The 21,264-nt window shown below is 42.1% G+C and overlaps 1 protein-coding gene across 1 annotated transcript in view; it reads left to right on the top strand.

Moving 5' to 3' along the window:
- Positions 1-1,840: 1,840 nt before the first annotated feature.
- Positions 1,841-21,264, top strand: part of Fam214a (family with sequence similarity 214 member A) — a 69,776-nt gene continuing 50,352 nt past the window's right edge. Inside the window, exons 1-2 of the mRNA XM_045160580.1 lie at positions 1,841-1,882; positions 2,639-2,755. Of these exons, the coding sequence (XP_045016515.1) occupies positions 2,740-2,755 (16 nt within the window). The 5' untranslated portion in view covers positions 1,841-1,882; positions 2,639-2,739. The remainder of the gene's footprint in view (positions 1,883-2,638; positions 2,756-21,264) is intronic.

The following is a 21,264-nucleotide window of genomic DNA, read 5'->3' as shown; positions in this document are numbered from 1 at the left end:
TGACCCCAGCTGGTGTGCTACATTGAAGATTTTGGATTATCTGGAACTGCTCCTTTTGTCTCTCATTACTAAATTGAATTGAGAAGTGACTGTAAGCAAGTAAAATTTCAGTTTGTGTTTTCAATTGCATAATCCAGTAGTATTCAGTAATACCAATGTCAAAGCTATAGGGAATTAACATATAGGGAATTAACATGAGTCACTATATGAGAAAACTATTGCCATTTGTCAGAAATTTCATTTTCATGATGTTGGAACATTCCAGCAAAAATGAATACTAGTCTCCTGAATGTTTCCTATTTTGTTAGATTCCATCTTGGAGTTGAAGTTAGTAATTTCAATTGTGTGTGCTTTTTTTTTTTTTTCTCCCTCTAGGCCAGACTGACCTGGACTTCACTACAGAGTCTCAGGCTGGCCTAGAACCCACAGCAATCCTCCCTCCTCTGCCTCCCAAGTGCTGGGATTAAAGGCGTGCGCTACCAAGTCTGGCTCATGTGTGTGCTCTTTTATTGTAGATGTCTAATCTAAAACTAATACTTTCATGATAGATTAAATACACTTCCTTACAAAGCCTGCTGGCCAGGGTTCTATTTCCCCAGTACTCACATAAAGCCAGATGTACAATGTGGCTTGTTGGTCTGCAGAAATTTTATGCATTTGATCTGCATAAGAAAAATATAAATTGCCAATCTTGTGCTTTACTAAGATTGTGGGATACATGTCATACCTGTAAAATTTCAGAAAGCAAAGAGTACAAAAAAATAACTTTAGACCACCCTCAGTACTCCCCTGTTGTGATTACTGTACGCAAAAATTATTTCTAAAAAAAAATATTCTAGTGGAAACAGAGCTATGTACTTCTTGTCTGCGTTTTGGTTCACAACCTCAAGTGTACTTTGCCTATAAACTGGTAGCTAATAGCTGCAGCCCTTGTTAGGGTTGCTTTTTTTGGCTACAGCAGCTTCTTGACATCTGTTTGTGTTTAAGTGATGACACAACATCACAACACGAAATGTCATCGTGTCACATTGTTACAGCGCAGCAAGAAAATTACAGCTCCCCAACAAAACATGTGTCAAAAGTCCTCTTGCCCATGAGTCAGTGTTTTAGAAGTTACAAGCTATTTTTAGCACATGTTTCCGAAGCTTGGGCTCTGAAATCCTAATAGAGCGTCTAGCGATCGGGGGAAAAGTCGGGAGTGTGTGCGCAGGTGGTGGAGGGGCTTGCCTCCCCTTAAACCCCTCGTTCCTTGGCATGCGCGCTGCCCACCTTCCCGTGCGGGCCACGCTAAACCCCGGCTCCGTGCAGAGCCGCAATGCACTCGGGGCCCCTCGCAGCTCTGCGCCCGCCGGGCCAGCGTCCCTAGAGCGGAGGAGACGCTGTAATTATCCTCGCTGTCCGGGGCAGACGCTCCAGGACCCGAGCCGGGTGCTGCCGGGCCCTAGGAGGGACCGGCTCCGAGCCCGGGCGGTCCAGACGGCGGCCGGGACCCGCCCCTCTCCCCATCCCGCGCGCGCGCGCACACCGCCGGCGCGCATCCCGCGTGCGCGCGCGCGCCCGCCTTCGCGCGCGTTGCCATGACCACGCGGGGCCCGCCGCGCCGCGGCCGGGGAGGAAGTGACGCTCAGAGGGCTGGCTGTTGTCGGGACACGTGACCGAGCAGTGTTTTGACAGGGCAAGCAGCGAGAGAAAGAAATTTGGTGGAGCCCGACGGGGCGCCCGGGCGTGCGGCGGCGGCGGCGGCGCGGAGGGCGAGCGACGGCCGGCCGGCGCGGGTGCATGGCCGCGGGCCGCCCTCCGTGAGCCCCGGGCGAGCGGGCGGGCGGGCGGGATGTGACGAGCCGGCGCCCCAGCGGGAGCGGAGCGGAGCGGAGCGGGGCCGGTCAGTGAGCGCAGGGCGGCCGGAGCCGCGCGAGGCTCGGGGCGGTCGGGGCGAGCCGGGGCAGTTGGCTGGAGCCGGCCCGGGAGAGGGAGCGGGGCGGCGGGCGGGCGGCGTCGGCTCCTCCGCCAGGTGAGGCCGCGGCCCGCCAGGTGCACTTACTGCGCTCCCGGCGCGGCTGAGGCGCCACTGCCCCTCCTCTCTCCAACCTCCCTTCTTTCTTCACACTTTCCTCCCTCCCTCCTTCCCTCCCTTCCTTTCTGACTCACTCTGGCCCAGGCTGGCCTCGAACTCCCTCTAGCCCAGGCTAAGCTAGAACTCACTCTGGTTCACGCTGGCCTCGAACTCTCAGCGCTCCTCCTACCACAGCCTCCGCCAGTGCGGGGATTAAAGGTGTGATCCACCACGCCTGGCTCAAAAGCTGTTACTTAGGTTGGGTTGCCTCAGCCCCTTCTGCTTGCTACAGTCGCTGCTTGCCTGTACCTCCGGGGTATATAAATAGATCTTGCTTTTGCTTCGGAGGCGCTGTGTCAGAGGAGGACACCTTGGCCTGGGCAGGACAGGGGCGGGGAAGAGGGGTGCTGCTGAATCCTGAGGTGATGGGGGAGGTGGTGCAGACCTGTGCTTCTTTTCAGGCCTGCTGAAGGTGCTGTCACCCACAGTGTGTGCCATGAAGAACCCTAACTTAGTTTCTTGCAAGGTCGGGGGAACGGGGAAGTTAATGCAAGACTACATTCATTTTATTTTGGTCTCTTTTAGCCTTCTGAAGTCGGAGCAGTAGCCAGTGAATCAGCGGTGAACCTGTTGGAAGAGCCCACACCTGTATTTTACAGCGCTTTGGGTGGAAACTGGATGTGAAAATGAAGCCAGACCGAGGTAAATGATTTAAATAGGCCTTGTGTTTTCTTTCTGCGCCTTCTTTTAGAAGTGTTAACCTAATTTTGTGGCAGGATCAACTGTTCCTCTTTCTTATGTGATTATCTACTGTGAGAGGTTCCAGTTGGTGAGGAAAAGAAGGGCATATGGAAACAGGGTTAGGTACCACATGGAAAGATGCATTCTTCAGAAGTGTAGAATGCAGAGCTCAGTGGTTAAAAGTACTTGCTTACAAAGCCTGCTGGCCTGGGTTCAATTCCCCAGCACCCACGTAAAGCCAGCTGCACAAAGCAACACTTGCAGCTGGAGTTCGTCTGCAGCAGCAAGAGGCCCTGGTATGCCCATTTTCATATTCATATTCTCTCTCTCTCATGAATGAATAGAAATTTTAAAAGGTTCAAGTAAAGCTACAGTTACAAGAGAAAATTCAGTGTATGACACAATGAAGTTGTCAAGAACAGTATTTATATGAAAAGCCATAATACTTACTATTATTTTAGACGTGCATTCACTCATTTTTAGGTAGAGTCGATCCAACTTCAAAGAAGTTTAGAAACTTTTCAAACGAATTTGAACTTGATAAAGAGTAAACAAGCTGGCTGTGGTGGTGCACACCTTTAATCCCGGCACTCGGGAGTTCAGGAAGCTGAGGTAGGGGTATCACCGTGAGTTTGAGGCCACACTGAGACGACATAGTGAATTCCAGGTCACCCTGGGCTACAGCGAGATGCTACCTTGAAAAACCAAAATAAAATTATTAAAATAGAGTAACCAAGATTGAGTTGACAAGTATTATTTTATCATTATTTCTACTTTAATTAATTGATTTTTTTTTTCTTGAGGTAGAGTCTCCCTCTAGCATAGGCTGACCTGGAATTCACTATGTAGTCTCTCACACTGACCTCAAACTCACATTGATCCTCCTACTTCTGCCTCCTGAGTGGTAGTGCTGGGATTAAAGGTGTATACCACCACACCAGGATTTGATTTTTTGTTTGTTTGATTTGTTTTTTTCGAGGTACTGTCTCACTCTAGCCCCAAGCTGACCTGGAACTCACTATGTAGTCACAGCCTGGCCTTGAATTCACAGCAATTCTAGCTCAGCCTCCTGAGTCCTGGGATTACAGGTGTGCACCCTCATGCCCGGCTGATTTTTTTCTAAGATAAAATTTCCCTAATGTATTGAGGCTGGCCTGTAACTCGCCAGGTAACGTAGTCCAGGCTATCTTTGAACATTGAATCCTACTGCCGCTGCCTCCTGAGAGTTGGCATTACAGGCATACAGTTATGTAGTGATTTCTGTGCTTTGACTAAATTCTAAAAAAGTTTGCAAAGTACGCCAACATTCAGAATATCATAACCACTTAGGGCTACTTTTAAATCTTTATTTTCAGGACTTAAGAGAATAATAATATTTACATTGTCTCTGCATGTCTGTATGTCTTTTGTGCCTGCCTGTTTGTGTGTGTGTCTGTCTGTCTCTGTCTCTGTCTCTGTCTCTGTCTCTCTCTCTCTCTCTCTCTTTGTTTTCATGAGGTAGGCTCTCACTCTAGCCCAGGCTGACCTGGAATTCACTATGTAATCTCAGGGTGACCTCGAACTCACAGCCATCCTCCTACCTCTGCCTCCCAATTGATGGGATTAGAAGTATCCACCACTATGCCTGGCTTCTCTCATGTTTGAAATTTATTATTTGTAAGCAGAGAGAGAAGGGCATGGACGTGCCAGAACCTCTTGCCACTTTACACCAACTCCAGATGCAAGTGCCACTTTATGCTTCTGACTTTATGTGGATATTGGGGATTTGAACCTGGGCCATCAGGCTTGCAAGCAAGCTCTTTTGCCACTAAGCCATCTCTCTTGTATTTTTGGTGTTTGTTCTCTTTTCTTTTCTGTTTTGTTGTGCTTTCTTTATTTTTGATATAGGATAATAACTATGGAGCCCAGGTTAGCTTCAAACTCCTCAGAACCCAACCGCCTCAGCTTCCTGTGTGCTAGGGTTATAGACATGTAGCATTCCTAGCATTACACTGGGCTTTTCAAGGACTTCAAGGAATTGTTTAGCAGTCTTCCAATTAATGGCAAGGACCCTTTTTAGAAGGTTTTAAAGTAGTGATTAGGAGTGAGGATGTTTAGTCAGATATGGATATGATTCCAAATCTGAGACTATTGGATTGGAAATAGTAATTTGTCCTATGAAAAGATTTACAAAAGGGTGTTATTAAGCTGGTTATTTTTTATGTATGTTAAAGTGGTTATAAAGGCAAGTTGTTTTAAAATGTGCCTGCTCATATTATCTTTAAAATGCACTAAAAAGAGTGAAGAAAGCCTTAGTTAGTGGTTTAGATTGGTTTTGAATGTTTGACTGGTACTTAATAAGTTTACAACTATGTATGCAGGAAGTATCAGCAAGTGAACAGGTTAAGTTTAGATTACATCAGTGACTTTGAAAAAATAGCACCAAGGTCAGAAGTTGCATCTCAGAATAAACAAGCAAATAAAATCAAAGTCACTGTTTGTTTTGGATTGTTTTTAAAAGTTGCTTAAAGTCACAATAGTTTAAAGAATAACACTTGCAATAGCAGTTTAAAAATAGGATTATTAGCTGGGCGTGGTGGCGCACACCTTTAATCCCAGCAGAGGTAGGAGGATCGCTGACAGTTCGAGGCTACCCTGAGAATACATAGTGAATTCCAGGTCAGCCTGAGCCAGAGTGAGACCCTACCTTGAAAAGCCTTTTATATATATTTACACACACACACACACACACACATTGAGCCAGGCTTTGTGGCCCACACTATTAGTCCCAGCACTGGGAAGGCTGAGATAGTATTGCCGTGGTGAGTTCAAGGCTAGCCTGGAGCTACAGAGTGAGTTTCAGGTCAGCTTTGGGTAAAGTGAGACCCTACCTTGCAAAACAAAAAACAAAAAATAGGATTATTTATTTAAGGTAAAATTAGTACTAAGCACAATAAAATGGTTATATACTGATATAGATTAATAGAGAAAATAAATTTATTAAAATTCCAAAGAATTCGAGGCACCCTGATATTAAATAGTGAATTCCAAGTCAGCTTGAGTTAAAGTGAGACCCTTACTCAAAAAACCAAAAAAAAGTTGTAGTTTTATTTATATCATTGTCAGATAAAAATGATGCAGATTATAAATTCAGTATTATGATTACATGCCATTAAATGAATTTTTAGATTCATAGATTTTTTTTTTGGACCAAAATCTAGAGTGATGTAATCTTTGGTTTTTAATTTTTTTAATATTTTTTTGTTTATTTTAATTTATTTGAAAGTGACAGGCATAGAGGCAGAGAGAGAGAGAACGGGCGTGCCAGGGCCTCCAGCCACTGCAGACAAACTCCAGATGCGTGCACCCCCCTTGTGCATCTAGCTAACGTGGGTCTTGGGGAATTGAGCCTTGAACCTGGGTCCTTAGGCTTTACAGGCAAGTGCTTAACCGCTAAGCCATCTCTCCAGCCCTGGTTTTTAATTTTTTATTTTTTATGAGAGAGAAAATTGCCACAGCAGAGCTTCCAGCCACTGCGATCAAACTCCAAAGGCATGCATCACCTTGTGCACATATGTGACCTTGTATGCTTGTGTCTCCTGTGTGTCTGGCTTATGTGAGACCTAGAGAGTTGAACATGGGTCCTTAGGCTTCACAGGCAAGCACCTTCATAACCGTTAAGTCATCTCTCCAGTCCCAGAGTAATTAATCTTTTACTAAGCAAACTACTACAGAAGTAATGAAATAAGGTTTTTTAAATTTAATTTATTTGCAAGGAAAGAAGGCATGCAAGGGCTTTTTCCAGCTGCAAACAAACTCCACACTCCTGTGTATCTGGCTTTATGTGGGTACTAGGGAATTGAACCCAGGCCATCAGGTTTTGCATTCAAGTGCCTTAACTGCCAAGCCATCTCTCCAGACCTGGAGCAAATTCTGTTTTGTTTGTTTTGTTTTGTTTTTAACAGATACAGAGAGAGAGAGAGTGGGCATGCCAGGGCCTCTAGCCACTGAATACAAACTCCAGATGAATGTGCCACCTTGTCCATCTGGCTTTACACAAGTACTGGGAAATTGAGCTCTGGTTGTTAGGTTTTATAGACAAGTACCTTAAATACTTGCTTTTTTTTTGGGGGGGGGGTTTTCGAGGTAGGGTCTCACTGTGGTCCAGGCTGACCTGGAATTAACTCTGTAGTCTCAGGGTGGCCTTGAACTCATGGCGATCCTCCTACCTCTGCCTCCCGAGTGCTGGGATTAAAGGCGTGCGCCACCACGCCCGGCTTGCCTTTTTTTTTTTTTTAATGAGTGAGAGCAAGAGAGACAGACAGAATTGGCACACCAGGGCCTCTAGCCACTAATCAAAGTCCAGACACGTGTGCTACCTTGCATGCAAGTACGACCTTGTGCATGTGTCACCTTGTGCATCTGGCTTATGTGGGATCTGGGGAGTCAAACATAAGTCCTTGGGCTTGGCAGGCATGTGCATTAACTGCTAAACCATCTGTTCAGCCTCTGAAATACATTTTTTTTTAGATTTTGGTTTTTCAACATAGGATCTCATTCTAGCCAAGACTGACCTCAACGTGGTCTCAGGGCGGTCTCAAACTCACAGCTATCCTCCTACCTCTTCCTGCTGAGTGCTGGGATTAAAGGCATGTACTATCACACCTGGTTTAGAAATAATGTTTTGGGGGTATAGAATGTAGTTTTATTTTTATTTATTTATTTGTTTATTTTTTGTTTTTTTGAGGTAGGTTTTCACTCTAGCTCAGAGTGGCCTTGAAGTTACAGCAGTTCTACTTCTGTGTCCCAAGTGCAGGGATTAAAGGCATACGCCACCATGCCTGGCATAGTATATAACTTTTTATAACAAAAGATTTTTTTATCTACACTTTCATATATTTTTATATATTCTCAGTCAAGCTCCTTGACCAAAATGATTGAGGATAGTATATCATTTTATAACAAAAGATTTTCTTTCTACACTTTTTTTTTTAAGATAGGAAATTAATCTCTCACAGTTATAAAAGTTGCAAGTGTGTAACCAAGATGGCTGCAGGGCCATATTCTGAAGGCTTTTGGGGAGTAATCCCTCCTTGCCTCTTTTTTTTTTTTAATTTTTTTTATTCTTTCTACACTTTGAAATATATTTTTCATAAGTAGTTTTTCATTAGCCTTACTACATATAATATAATCTTGTCCCTTTCTCCCCTACCCCCACACCTTGTGTATTTGTATGATTTTGTTGTTTTTTGAGGTAGTGCTTCACTCTAGCCCAAGCTGACCTGGAATTCACTATGTAATCTCAGGCTGGCCTGGAACTCATAGCATTCCCCTTCCCTCTGCCTCCCAAGTGCTAAGATTAAAGGCATGTGCCACCATGTCTAGCATGTTTGTTTGCTTTTTTTAAATTCAATTTATTTATTTGCAAAGACAGAGAGGGGAAGGGGGGAAAGAGAGAGGAGAGAAAGAGAAAGAACAAATACTAGGACATCCAGGCACTGCAAACTCCAGATACATGTGCCACTTTGTGTACCTGGTTTTACGGAGGTATTAGGTTTTGCAGGTAAGCCCCTTAAACACTGAGCATTTCTCTGGCCTGCGTTTGTTTTGAGACAGGATTTATGCCAGCTGTGTAGCTGTGGCCAACCTTAAACTCCTGATTCTCCACCCTTCACCTCTCAAGTATTGGGATTATAGGTGTGTACCATCACACTTAGCATTGGTGTTGCAGTCAGGTTCACATTGCTGGTAGAAATCACCCAACCAAGAGCAGCTTGTGGGAAAAAGAGGTTTATTTCGGCTTACCGGCTGTAGGGGAAGCTCCACAATGGCAGGGGAAAATGACATGAGCAGAGGATGGACATCACCCTCTGGCCAACATAAGGTGGACAATAGCAACAGGAGAGTGTACCACACACTGGCATGGGGAACTGGCTACAATACCCATAAGCCCACCCCCAACAATACATTCCCTCCAGGAAGCATTAATTCCCAAATACGCATCAGCTGGGAACCTAGCATTCAGAACACCTAAATTTATGGGGGATACCTGAATCAAACCACCACAATTAGCTTTTCTTAGTTTAGGGTTTCGTTTGTTTGTTTGTTTGTAACTCACTATGTAGTATCAGGGTGGCCTCAGACTCATGGTGATCCTCCTACCTCTGCCTCCTGAGTGCTGGGACTAAAGATGTGCTTCCCCACACCTGACTGGGGTTTGTTTGTTTGTTTATTTTGTTGTTTGTTTGTTTTGTTTTGTTTGTTTTGAGGTAAGGTCTCACTGTAGCCCAGAGTATAGAGAATTCACATGCATTCTCATCCTACCTAACCTCCCCCCAAATGTTAGCATTATAGGTATGAGCCACTGCCCTAGGGTGCCCACTGGACAGGGTCTCATATTTCTTAGGCTGGACTTGAATTCACCATAAACCCAGGTTCCTCCTGCCTCCACCTCCCAAGTGCTAGGATTACAGACCTGTGCTATCATGCCACGTTTATGCTGTTCTGGGATTTAAGCAGTCTTACCTACTGAGCTGCAGCCCCAGCCAGTTGATCTTTAGTGAAAAGAGAAGGAATGAACATAATTAGTATAATTTAGTTTTTAGTTGATTATAAAATGCAACTTTGTGCTGAGTCATAATCTAGAAATGTCCCAAGAAGATATGGAAATTTATAATATTATTCATTTTCTTTGATTTAAGCTGCTCCACTTTGCCTTATTTGTTGCTATCTGTTTTCCTTAGTATTAACAGTCCTGCTTTTGATATGAGGTCTAGAGAACTTATACTAAATAACAGTACTTGATATTGAGTTCTCTATAATATGAGGGTGAATAGAAGAACCTCTCAGGGGCTAGAGAGATGGCTTAAACCCTTAAGGCACTTGCTGTGAAGTCTAAGGACCCAGGTTCGATTTTCTAGGATCCATGTAAGCCAGATGCACAGGTGGTGCATGTGTCTGGAGTTTGTCTTCAGTGGCTAGAGGTCTGGCATGCCTATTTATATTCTTTCTCTTTCTCCCTCTTTCTTTCCCTTTCTCTTTGTCTCAAATAAAAATAAACAATCAGGGATGGAGAGATGGCTTAGTGGTTAAGGCACTTGCCTGCAAAGCCAAAGACCCAGATTCAGTTCTCCAGTACCCACGTAAGCCAGATGCACAAGGTGGCACATGCATCTGGAGTTCATTTACAGAGGCTAGAGGCCCTGGCATGGCCATTTTCTCTCTCTCTGTCTCTCTCTCTCTCCTTCTCAATAAAAAAAATAAAATTATAAAAAACCTCAGATTCTCAGTCAATAATATTAGTAAGTGTGAATTCTGAATCTTTTTAAAAAATTACTTATGTATTTATTTGAGAGAAAGAGAAAGAGAGTCAATGAGAATGGACAAACCAGGGCCTCCAGACACATGTGCCACTGTGCATCTGGCATATGTGGGCCTGGAGAATTGAACCTAGGTCCTTTGGCTTTGCAGGCAAGTGTCAAGTGTCTCAACCACTAAGCCATCTCTCCAGCTCTTTGTTGTTGTTGTTGTTGTTTTGGGGGAGGGGGGACAGAGTTTCTATCCCAGGCTGACCTGAAATTCACTCTGTAACCCAGGATAGCCTTGAGCTCAAAGCAATCATCCTACCATCTTTCAGTGCAGTGCTGGGATTAAGAGTGTGTGTCCCCATGCCAGGCTAAAGTGTGAATTTTGATGTAGAGACTCAAGTATTTGCTTAGTAGGATACAGCAGTACTTCACAGATTTAAGTTAGTCAGCCAGTCTGTCTCTCTCTTTCAAGTCCAAGATGGCCTGGAACTTACTCTAAACTTTCTAAGTACAATAGGAGTATCCTACCCTCCATGGTCAGATATGATATCTGGCAGGCTGATAGATGCAATTTCAGTGGAAGATGACAGAAAAAATAACTTTAATTTTTTTCCATTTATCTGTTTTTTAAATATTTATTTATTTACTTGAGACAGAGAGCAAGAGAAAGAGGCAAATAGAGAGTGAGGGAGGGAAGGAGAGAGAATGGATGAGAAGGAGTGGGCCAAGGCCTTCAGCTAGTACAAATGCATTTCAGACACATGCACCACCTTGTGCATATAGCTTTATGTGGGTACTGGGGAATTGAACTTGGGTCCATAGGCTTTGCAGGCAAGTATTTTAACTGCTGAACCATCTCTCTAGCCCTCACTTATCTGTTTATATAGGATTATATTATATAGGATATAATGCATTCTTTTTCTCTTTTTTTTCTTTTCCTCTCCTTTTTCTTTTCTGTGCTAAGGATCAAACCCAAAGCATTGCTCATGTGCTATACCACCCAGCCATTTCCCCTAAGGCTTTCATGTTCCTTTTTTTTTTTCTTTTTTCTTTTTTCTTTTTTGATTTCTCAAGGGTAGGGTCTCACTCTGGTCCAGACTGACCTGGAATTCATTAGGTAGTCTCAAGGTGCCCTCAAACTCACAGCAATCCTCCTACCTCTGCCTCCTGAGTACTGGGATTAAAGGTGAGTGCCACCGTGCTCGGCTTCCCATGTTCCTTTTGAATAGTGAAGTGGGAAGAGTTGGACATAATATTATTGTATAAACTAAATCACTTAAGATTTCTAGTTTGGGGTGCTGGAGAGATGGCTCCATGGTTAAGGTGCTTGCCTTCAAAGCCTAAGGACCCCAGTACCCATTTAAAGCTAGATGCACAATGTGAATTTGAGGCCAGCCTGAGACTACTTAATGAATTCCAGATCAGCCTGGGCTAGAGGGAGCCTCTACCTTAAAAAAACAAACAACAATAACAACAACAAAAATTCCAGCATTGGGCTGGAGAGATGGCTTAGCAGTTAAGCGCTTGCCTGTGAAGCCTAAGGACCCCGGTTCGAGGCTCGGTTCCCCAGGTCCCACGTTAGCCAGATGCACAAGGGGGCGCATGCATCTGGAGTTCATTTGCAGAGGCTGGAAGCCCTGGCGTGCCCATTCTCTCTCTATCCCTCTATCTGTCTTTCTCTCTGTGTCTGTCGCTCTCAAATTAAAAAAAAAAATTTAAAAAATGTTTAAAAAAAAAATTCCAGCACTTGGGAGGCAGAACAGATTCTTGTTAACCATATATTTCAGCTAGTGGAACGGAAGTGTGCCAGTCATAAGAATGTGCTCTCTGTTTGCCAGTGTTGAATGATTGTTAGCATGGTCTCTCAGTTTGTTTTTTGTGGTGGGTACGCATTGGTCAGTCCTGCTAAGTAAGTGAAAGAAGTTTCTGTTATGCTTTCAGATAATTAGGATTTTTTTATAGCAAAATATCTACATGATTTCACAATTTTTAATAGTATTCTACCATAATTTAGGTAAATTTTTTTCTTAACTTTTAGGCAGTTGCATAGCATTACTTGGTTAGTACTGGCAAATATGAGTCTCTGATACCACTGTTAGTACTGCTGTGCAGTCAGGCTTGTGTTTATTTACTGTCTCATTTCCTGCTTACCACGTATTCTTCCTCATGCAGTTTCTTTGAATATAAAATAGGAATAATTCGAACTTCTCACAGTAGTTAGATAATATGTAACAGTGGTTGGCACATACTAGGTACTACTTAAGTAACTTGTCAAATAAAATAGTAACCAATACTTACATTTGTCATTTATAAAATTTATTCAACAGAGGTAAGGAAATGATCAAATGTACAATGACCTAATGCTGTCTTCCCTCTCTGCCTCTTTCTTTCCTTCTTCCTTTTTTCTCAAGGTAGGGTCTTGCTATAGCCTATGCTGGCCTAAAATTCACTATATAGTCTCAGGCTAGTCTCGAACTCATGGCGATCCTCCTACCTCTGCCTCCTGAGTATTGGGATGAAAAGGCATGTGCCACCACACCCAGCTTGTCTTGCTTTCTTTACATCATAGCACCCAACCTGAGAAGGTTCAAGCAAACTTAATAGGCTTTTAGTATGTAGTTGTCTGAGAAAGTGTATGATCTACAAAGAGATACTTGATATATATGTATAATTTATTTCTTTATACTGTCATTTGCTATTATAATTAGTTTAATTTCTATATGTAAGGGATAATGTGGGTGGAACAGGACTTCTTGGATTAATTAGATTTGTAAATGATGCTATCTATCTGCTGACTACAGATGGGCCGCAGGAGAGGTTAAACAATGCTATGCCACCTTGTTCAAATGTGTACTTGGTCCTAGATATATAAATATCAGGGGCCCATTGTTGCATGAGATATCTTTAGAATGTGATCTTTGGGACTGGAGAGATGGCTTAGTGGTTAAAGGCCATTGCTTGCAAAGCATGACAGATAGGGTTTGAATTCCCTATTACCTATGCAAAGCCAGATGCACAAAGTGGTGGGTGCATCTGGAGTTGTATTGCAGGCCCTGGCACACCCATACTCACTCTCTCTGCTTTTCTTTTTCCTCTCTCTCCTCCCTCCAATAAAAAATGTGAACTTTATGATAAGTTATTAAACCATTTTATAGTACAAGCATGATAATTTTATTTTATTTTAAAATGCTATTTGAGCTTATCAAAATTGTTTTGAAAATTAAGAATACCAATAAATTATTTGAATATACTGTTTCAATTCATATTTAAATATATTTGAGACCATTTATGATGCTTGAGTATGAAGCATTGGTTTAAAATCTGTTCTACAAACAAAATGTCAAACAATTTGATTTTTTTTTTTTTTTCCTGAGGTAGGTTCTCACTGTGGCTCACTCTATAGTACCAAGCTGGCCTGGAATTCACTGTGCAGTCTCAGGCTGACCTTAAACCCACAGCAATCTTCCTACTTGTGCCTCCTGAGTGATGGGATTAAAGGCATGCACCACCACGCCCAGCTGATTTTTTTAAAGTTAAAATGAAAGGAGTGTACTTAGTCTTTCCTACTTTTGTAATCACAGTATAAATTTAGTCCTTAGTGTAGTGTTTCCATGGCTTCTGAACTGTGACACAAACAATCCTGTTAACTTAAAATGATTTTCTTCCAGGAACCTGATAGAAGGGAAGAGATGACAGGACTAGAAAAAAGTGGCAAGGGAAGTAGCTACATTGTTTACTTGTTGAGAATAGTTCATTTTTAGCCTGTGCTAACGACCAGATGTTGGAAGAAAAAGAAATGTTGACTATGTCAAATAGAGCACTCTGGCTTTACCCAAGTGAAGCACTAGTGATAGTATTAATAGCAACAGTAATACTTGTTCCAAGTACTTTACATAACTCATTTCATCTTCACAATTGCTCAAGAAAATAGATGGTATTATCAGTAACATTTTACAGTTATATGAAACTGAGTCAATATTAGCCAGATATAAAAAGGCAATTCTAAATTTGAAGTGAGCTCAAACTTGCTTCCAACTTGACTGATAACAGTAATTTGTGTTAAAATATTATAAGATGCTATCACCAAATTGGTATAAAAATGGGTTTGAGTCAGTCTAGACTAGAGCAAGACCCTACCTCTAAAAAACAAAAAGTAGGTTTGAGAAAAACTGAACACAGGTGTTAGGTGAGCCATCTTGGAAGCTGCTTGCCCTCTCTGTTTTGGCTTTCATACCTTCACAATGGGGGGATTCAATAGTACCTTGGCCTTGGTTATTTTGAGCACTAAATAAGTTAACATACGTAATGTGCTTAGAACAGTGTCTGGCACTTAGTAAGCATGTAAATGTGAACGCTATTGTTGCTTCTGGACATTTAGTGAAAGCTGAGGAACACAAAACAAAGGGGCTGATTCATGCACATCCTGTGCAGTCACTGATCTCAAGTTAAAAGCTGTCCACGGTGGGTCTGTCATGCATTTATGCTGATGAGTCTTGACATGTCAGTAGCTGTCAGAAAATTGCTGGCTTGATATAACTTCCAGGATTCAGATACTAAAGGGGTTGACATAGAGATATCCTGTCTATGTTTTTGCTTGTCATCCAGTAAGAAGGAAATGATTTGGTGGACTGAACATTGGCAATTTCCTGAAGGATGAGAAAAAGATTATTGGAAGGTAGACTTGAGGTTAATATGTAGTACATAGGGAGAAAGACTTAAAATTTGTCTTCAAAATGTGGAGGAACCCATGTACAAAAAATTTGGTTTAAGAAAAGTATATATACATACTTTTTGTTGTTGTTGTTGGTGGTGGTGGTTTTTCGAGGTAGGGTTTCACTCTAGCCCAGGCTGACCTGGAATTCACTATGTAGTCTTAGGGTGGCCTTGAACTCACAGCAATCCCTCTGCTTTCCAAGTGCTGGGATTAAAGACCTGCACCATCATGCCTGGCTTTGTTTTTTGAGATAGGTCTCACCTTATAGACAAGGCTGGCCCAAACTTGAAACTGTTCTCCTGTTTCAGCTTCCAGAGTGCTGTAATTACAGGCCCATGCCACCATGCCTGGCTTTATTTCTTCGGTCTTTCCTTGTGAGTAATTACGTCAGAGCTTTCCTTTCTCTTGAGGCTCAGGATCTAACCTAGAATAGCTCAGTGCTAACTGTGTGTAATGGAAAAGGAAAATCACTGTGCCTGGGAACAGGACTGTTTCCTTAGTAGTAAGCAAAAGCCAAAGATATTAGTTAATTTTGTGTCTTTGCACAAATGAGTAAAAATAGAGGGGCTGGAGGGATGGCTTAGCAGTTAAGGCACTTGGTTGTGAAGCCTAGGGACCCATGTTCGACTCTCCAGATCCCATGTAAGCCAGACACACAAAGGTGAGGCAAACGCAAGGTCACATGTCCCCACTAGGTGGCATAAGTGTCTGGAGTTTGATTGCAGTGGCTGAGGTCCTAGCTCTCTCCCTCTCTTGCTCTATGACAAATAAATTAATTAAAAATTTTTAAAAAGGGCTGGAGAGATGGCTTATCAGTTAAGGCGCTTGCCTGCAAAGCCAAAGGACCCAGGTTTGACTCCCCAGGACCCACGTAAGCCAGATGCACAAAGGGGCACATGCATCTGGAGTTTGTTTGCCCTAGCTGGATGGCCTGGCACACCCATTCTCTCTCTCTCCCCCTGTCTGTTTCTCTGCCTGCCTCACTCCCTCCCCCTCCCTCTCTCAAATAAATGAAAATAAAAGATTTTTTTAAAAATAAAATTTTTTTAAAATGACTGGAATAGAGCAGGTATATTGACTCACATAAACACTCAACACTCAGGAGGCTGAAGGAGGGGATTGTTGCAAATCATAAGCCAGTTTGAGCTAGAGTTTTAGGCCAACCTAGACTGCAGAATGAGGGCCTACCTTCCCACCCCCCCCCAAAAAAAAAAACCTCACAATTTAGAGCTAAAATAGTAAAGAATATTTTTGGCCTTTTAAAAAAGATCACTAAAACAATCATTATAGCCAGGCATTGTGGCCCATGCCTTTAATCCCAGTACTTGAGAGGCAGAGATAGGGGGATCACCAAGAGTTCGAGTCCACTCTGAGACTACTCGTGAATTCCAGGTTAGCCTAGGCTAGAGGAAGACCTTACCTCAAAAGAAAAAAAAAAAGTTAGTATGTGTTCAGTCCTTACTAAACTTTAATAAAACAAAACTAAATCAGAAAAAAATCAGTTAATGAGAATAGCAATAATAAAATAATACTTGTCAACTCAATCTTGCTTACTCTATTTATTTTATTTTATTTTGGTTTTTCAAGGTAGGGTCTCACTCTAGCCCAGGGTGACCTAGAATTCAATATGTAGTCTTAGGGTGGCCTTGACCTAATGGTGATCCTCTTACTTCTGCCTTACAAATTCCTGAGTGCTGGGATTAAAGGTGTGTACCACCACACCCAACTAAAAGTCATATATATATATATATATATATATATATATATATACATATATATATATATATATATATATATATATGTATATGTATATGTGTATATATATATATATATATATACTTTTTTTTGGTTAAAGTCATATATTTTTAACTGATGAAATCTAACTGAATAGGAAGATAGGCCTGAAGCTGCAGGGTTTTATTTATTTATTTGCAAGAGCAGAGAGAGAGAGAGAAAAGAGCATGCCAGGGCCTCCTGCCACTACAAACTAACTCCAGATGCATGTTCTACTTTTTGCATCTGGCTTTACATGGGTAATGGGGGATGAAACCCAGATCATTAGGCTTTGTAGGTAAGCACCTCAACCACTGAGCCATCTCTCCAGCCCCTGCAGTTTCTATCTTTGTATCTGATTGACAAATGATCCACCAACAGACATTTGCTGAAAGCTTGCTGTTCCATCCTCCATGCTCCATTTGTTCTTTTTGTTGCAACAGGGGAGGAAAGGAGGTAGTAAATTGATAAACTTGTAGTTTCTGGGCACAGAAAGGAAAGGATAATATAAAATATATGGAAAAGACTCAAAGATTATTTAGAGTTTAGATTTCGTACCCATTCTGTAGTTTGCAGGTTGTATGACTTGGGTCAAGTTCCAAACCTGTTTTGTTATCTATGAAGTGTACCTGGCTCAGTGTTGATTTCCAGCTCCAGGTAAAATGATGCATCAAAGAGCTTTGTCTGCTGTGGAATGCTATGGAAACATTAGGTAAGTTAGCTCAGGGGCAGGAGCATCTGTACTGAGGAGCAAAGGGCCAGGTGTTCCAAGCACAGTCAGCTGCATCCTTATCAGGTAACTGCTAATGCTGTTTCACTCACTGAAACTTTACATTTTTATTTATGTAAACGAACTCCAGATACATGCACCACTTTGTGCATTTGGTTTTACATGGGTACTGGGGTATCAAATGCAGATTATCAGACTTTGCAAGGAAGCACTTGTAACTACTGAGCGATCTCTCCAGCCCCTCGTATTCTTTTTCTTTTTTTTTTCCTGGATACAGGTTATTATGTGCAGGCTGACCTAACAGCTATCCTTCTGCCTTTACTTCCTGATTACTGGGATTACAGTCATGCATCACCATATCTGGCATAATAGATACTTTTTAAGCACTTATCTGGACTCAGCTTAATCTGTTGGATGATTGGTAGTCTTTAGAGCTTTGTGTCATTGTCACATGTAAATCAGCCCTTATGACATTCGTGCTGCAGGATTGGGTCAATACTGTTTCCTCCTATGGCCAAGATGGAGTACCTGCCAGAATGATGGTGACCTATGACATTGCTTCCTTTCTTTTCTTTTTTTGGTTTTTCGAGGTAGGGTCTCACTCTAACTCAAGCTGACCTGGAATTCACTATGTAATCTCAGGGTGGCCTTGAACTCATGACAATCCTCCTACCTCTGCCTCCTGAGTGCTGATATTAAAGGCGTACACCACCACACCCAGCTTAGAAATGCATTTTGCATTTTGATCACTCTAAGCTTTAGGGAATGGCTTTAAGTTTTTTCATAATGACTTAAATCTGTAGATTTTGGAGCATTTTTCTACTTTTCCTTCCATTTGTCACCATTCTTTGTTTATGAGCTATAAAGCATTAGTGTTTTCTTTTATGAAGTTTCTCGCTATGCAGTGCTGGTTCTCCTGTCTGTTATTCTGTGATACTCTTGTCAGAGTAGGAAGATACACTGCTCAAACTGCTAAGTGTCACAGCAAGTAGAGGCAGAAGCACGTGGTTAAGGTACAGATTCTTTTTCTCATTCTAGACAGTTGCTTGCATATGCTTAATAATAAATTCTATGGAATGACTACTCCAGTGTCATAGGAATTACAAGCATGAAGGTCCCCATGATATTGATGAGAATGGACATGTCTCTCCTCCATTCCCCAACCACAGAAACTATGTCACACCAAAACCTTAAGAAAATAATCTGGGAGACAATAAGGAGGCTTATTTGGATTACGTAGAACAAAAAGAGCAAATCTCTGACTTTTTTTTTTCTTATTTTCTTTTTTTTCTTACTTTTTTTTAAAATTAAATCTCTGACTCTTAATCTTATTTTGCCACTGTCTTTTTAAAATATATATTTTTATTTTTATTTATTAGAGAGAGGGAATGGGCATACCAGGGCTTCTAGCCACTGCAAGCGAACTCCAGATGCATTGGCACCATGTGCATCTGGTTTAGGCTTAGGACATGGAGAATCTAACCTGGGTCCTTAGGCTTCATAGGCATGTACCTTAACTGCTAAGCCATCTCTGTAGCCCCACTGTATTTTTTAAAAAATTTTATTTACTTATTTATGAGAGAGACAGAGGCAGATAGAGAGGATGGGCATGCCAGGGCCAGCAGCCATTGTGAACGAACTCCAGACACATGCATCACCTAGTGCATCTGGCTTATGTGGGTACTGGGGAGTCAAACCTGGGTCCTTTGGCTTTGCCAGCAAGCGCCTATCTGCTAAGCCATCTCTCCAGCTCTACCACCGTCTTTATGAATGATCACCAGTCTCTTAAACTATCAGTTGTCTCACCTGGTCGTTGGATTCAGTGACCTCAGATTCCTTGTAGGTAGTTTCATCATTTGTAACTCCTTTCTTTCCTTTTTTTCCAATATTTATTTATTTACTTGAGAGAAAATCAGGTAGATAGAATGGGCACACCAGGGCCTCCAGCCATTCCAAATGAACTCCAGATGCATATGCCACCTTATGCATCTTGTTTACTTGTGTCCTAGGGAATCAAACCTGAGTCCTTAGGCTTTCAGGCAAGTGCCTTAACTGCTAAGCCATCTCTCCAACCCCTTTTTAATATTTTTGTTTATTTGCAAGCAGAGAGAAACAGGTAGAATGGGCACACTAGGGCCTCTAGCCACTGCAAATGAACTCCAGACACAGACACTGCTTTGAATCTGGCTTTTATATGGGTACTGTGGAATAGGACCCCCTATCTCTCCAGCCCTATATATAACTCCTTAAATGTTTCCCCAGACAGGAGTTCTTCCACTGATAGACTGTGTACAGAGAAGTTGCATCTTTATGGAAGTTCATTTTTATCTCAGTAGTTACTGTGCAGAGTGAGTACATATACTGGAAGCAGGTTTCCCTAGTCTAGATTGGCATAAAACCCTGGTTTATTGGGCTGGGGAGATACCTACAAAGCCAAAGGACCCAGGTTCTATTCTCCAGGACCCACAAAAGCTAGATGCACAAGGTAGGACATGCACCTGGACTTGGTTTGCAGTGGCTTGAGGTGCTCGCACTCTCTCTCTGCTTCTTTCTCCCAAATAAATAAAGTATTTTTTTAAAAAAAGCCCTGGCTTATGCCTGTCCTTGTAACTTAATTTGCAGAATTAAGTATGAACCAGGGGACTTTGAATGGCTTACAATGGAGAAATCTTTCAGATTACATAATGGTGTAGATTAAATACCATTGTGAAGATATTTGGACACAAAATGCTTTTATTATTCTGTAATTACTAACTATATAACCCATTATTAGAAACAGCAGTTGGAAAGGTCCTGGGAGAACATGAGTTGAGAAAACTTGACTTTCTACCAGCCTAGTGTTCATTTGGCTACTTCTGTCACCTATTTTGAAGAGCTGTTGTCATGATCACCTGAGGTGAGCCATGTTAACTGCTTAGGATATGATTTGGCTCCAAATAAGTATTGAGTGTATTTTGCTATTGCTATCAATATGTTAGCATGTCTTAAATACATAGGATAAACACACATTCTGAGGGCTCTAAAAGCAATCTACAAAGCCAGGAGGGAGTCAGTGGTCAGAAGTCCTGTTTGCAGTTAGATAAGACCTCTGAGAAGGTGAGCAGAGGACAAGAGTCCACTATGAGGACTGTAGGGGAGCTTCCAGAGCAAGGGAGTATTGTGTGCAAAGGTTCTGAATTTGGAAAGAATATGGCATGCCCTAGGAACTGAGAGAAGACCAGGCATTGTACCACAATTTATGTTTTCACAGTGCTTGTACAAAATTGGCATTTACAAAACATTTTAAAAATATTTTATTTTTAGCTGGGCATGGTAGCACATGCCTTTAATCCTAGCACTCAGGAAACTGAGGTAGGATTGCCATGAGTTTGAGGCCAACCTGAGACTACATAGTGAATTCCAGGTCAGCCTGGGCTAGAGCAAGACTCTACCTCAAAAAACTATTTTATTTGTGCTGGAGAGATGGTTTAGTGGTTAAGTGCTTGCCTGTGAAGCCTAAGGACCCTGGTTTGAGGCTTGATTCCCCGGGACCCACGTAAGCTAGATGCACAAGGTGACTCATGCATCTGGAGTTCATTTGCACTGGTTGGAGGCCCTTGTGCACCCATTCTCTTTTTCTCTCTGTCCGTTGCTCTCAAATAAAAAAATAAAAATAAATTTAAAAATATTTATTTGCAAGCAGAGACAGAGAGAATGGGCATGCCAGGGCCTTCAGCCACAGCAACAAACTGTGTGGGCACTGTGGAGTCAAACCTGTGCCATCAGGCTTTGCAAGCAAGTGCTTTTAAGCACTGAGCTATCTCTTTAGCCCTACAAAATACTTTAAAACATTTATGCAGTTATTGCTTGCTTAATACATAACATCACACTGTTGTAAGGACTTTCTGCTCCTTTTGAGACAGGAGTTGAGCTAGGATGTGCTACATTATATATAGTGCATTTTTCCCCCTTTCTTTTTTATTTATTT

This window comes from Jaculus jaculus, chromosome 10 (genome assembly GCF_020740685.1).
Source record: "Jaculus jaculus isolate mJacJac1 chromosome 10, mJacJac1.mat.Y.cur, whole genome shotgun sequence".
NCBI classification, from domain to species: Eukaryota; Metazoa; Chordata; class Mammalia; order Rodentia; family Dipodidae; genus Jaculus; species Jaculus jaculus.
This window is presented reverse-complemented; position numbering and strand designations above follow the sequence as displayed.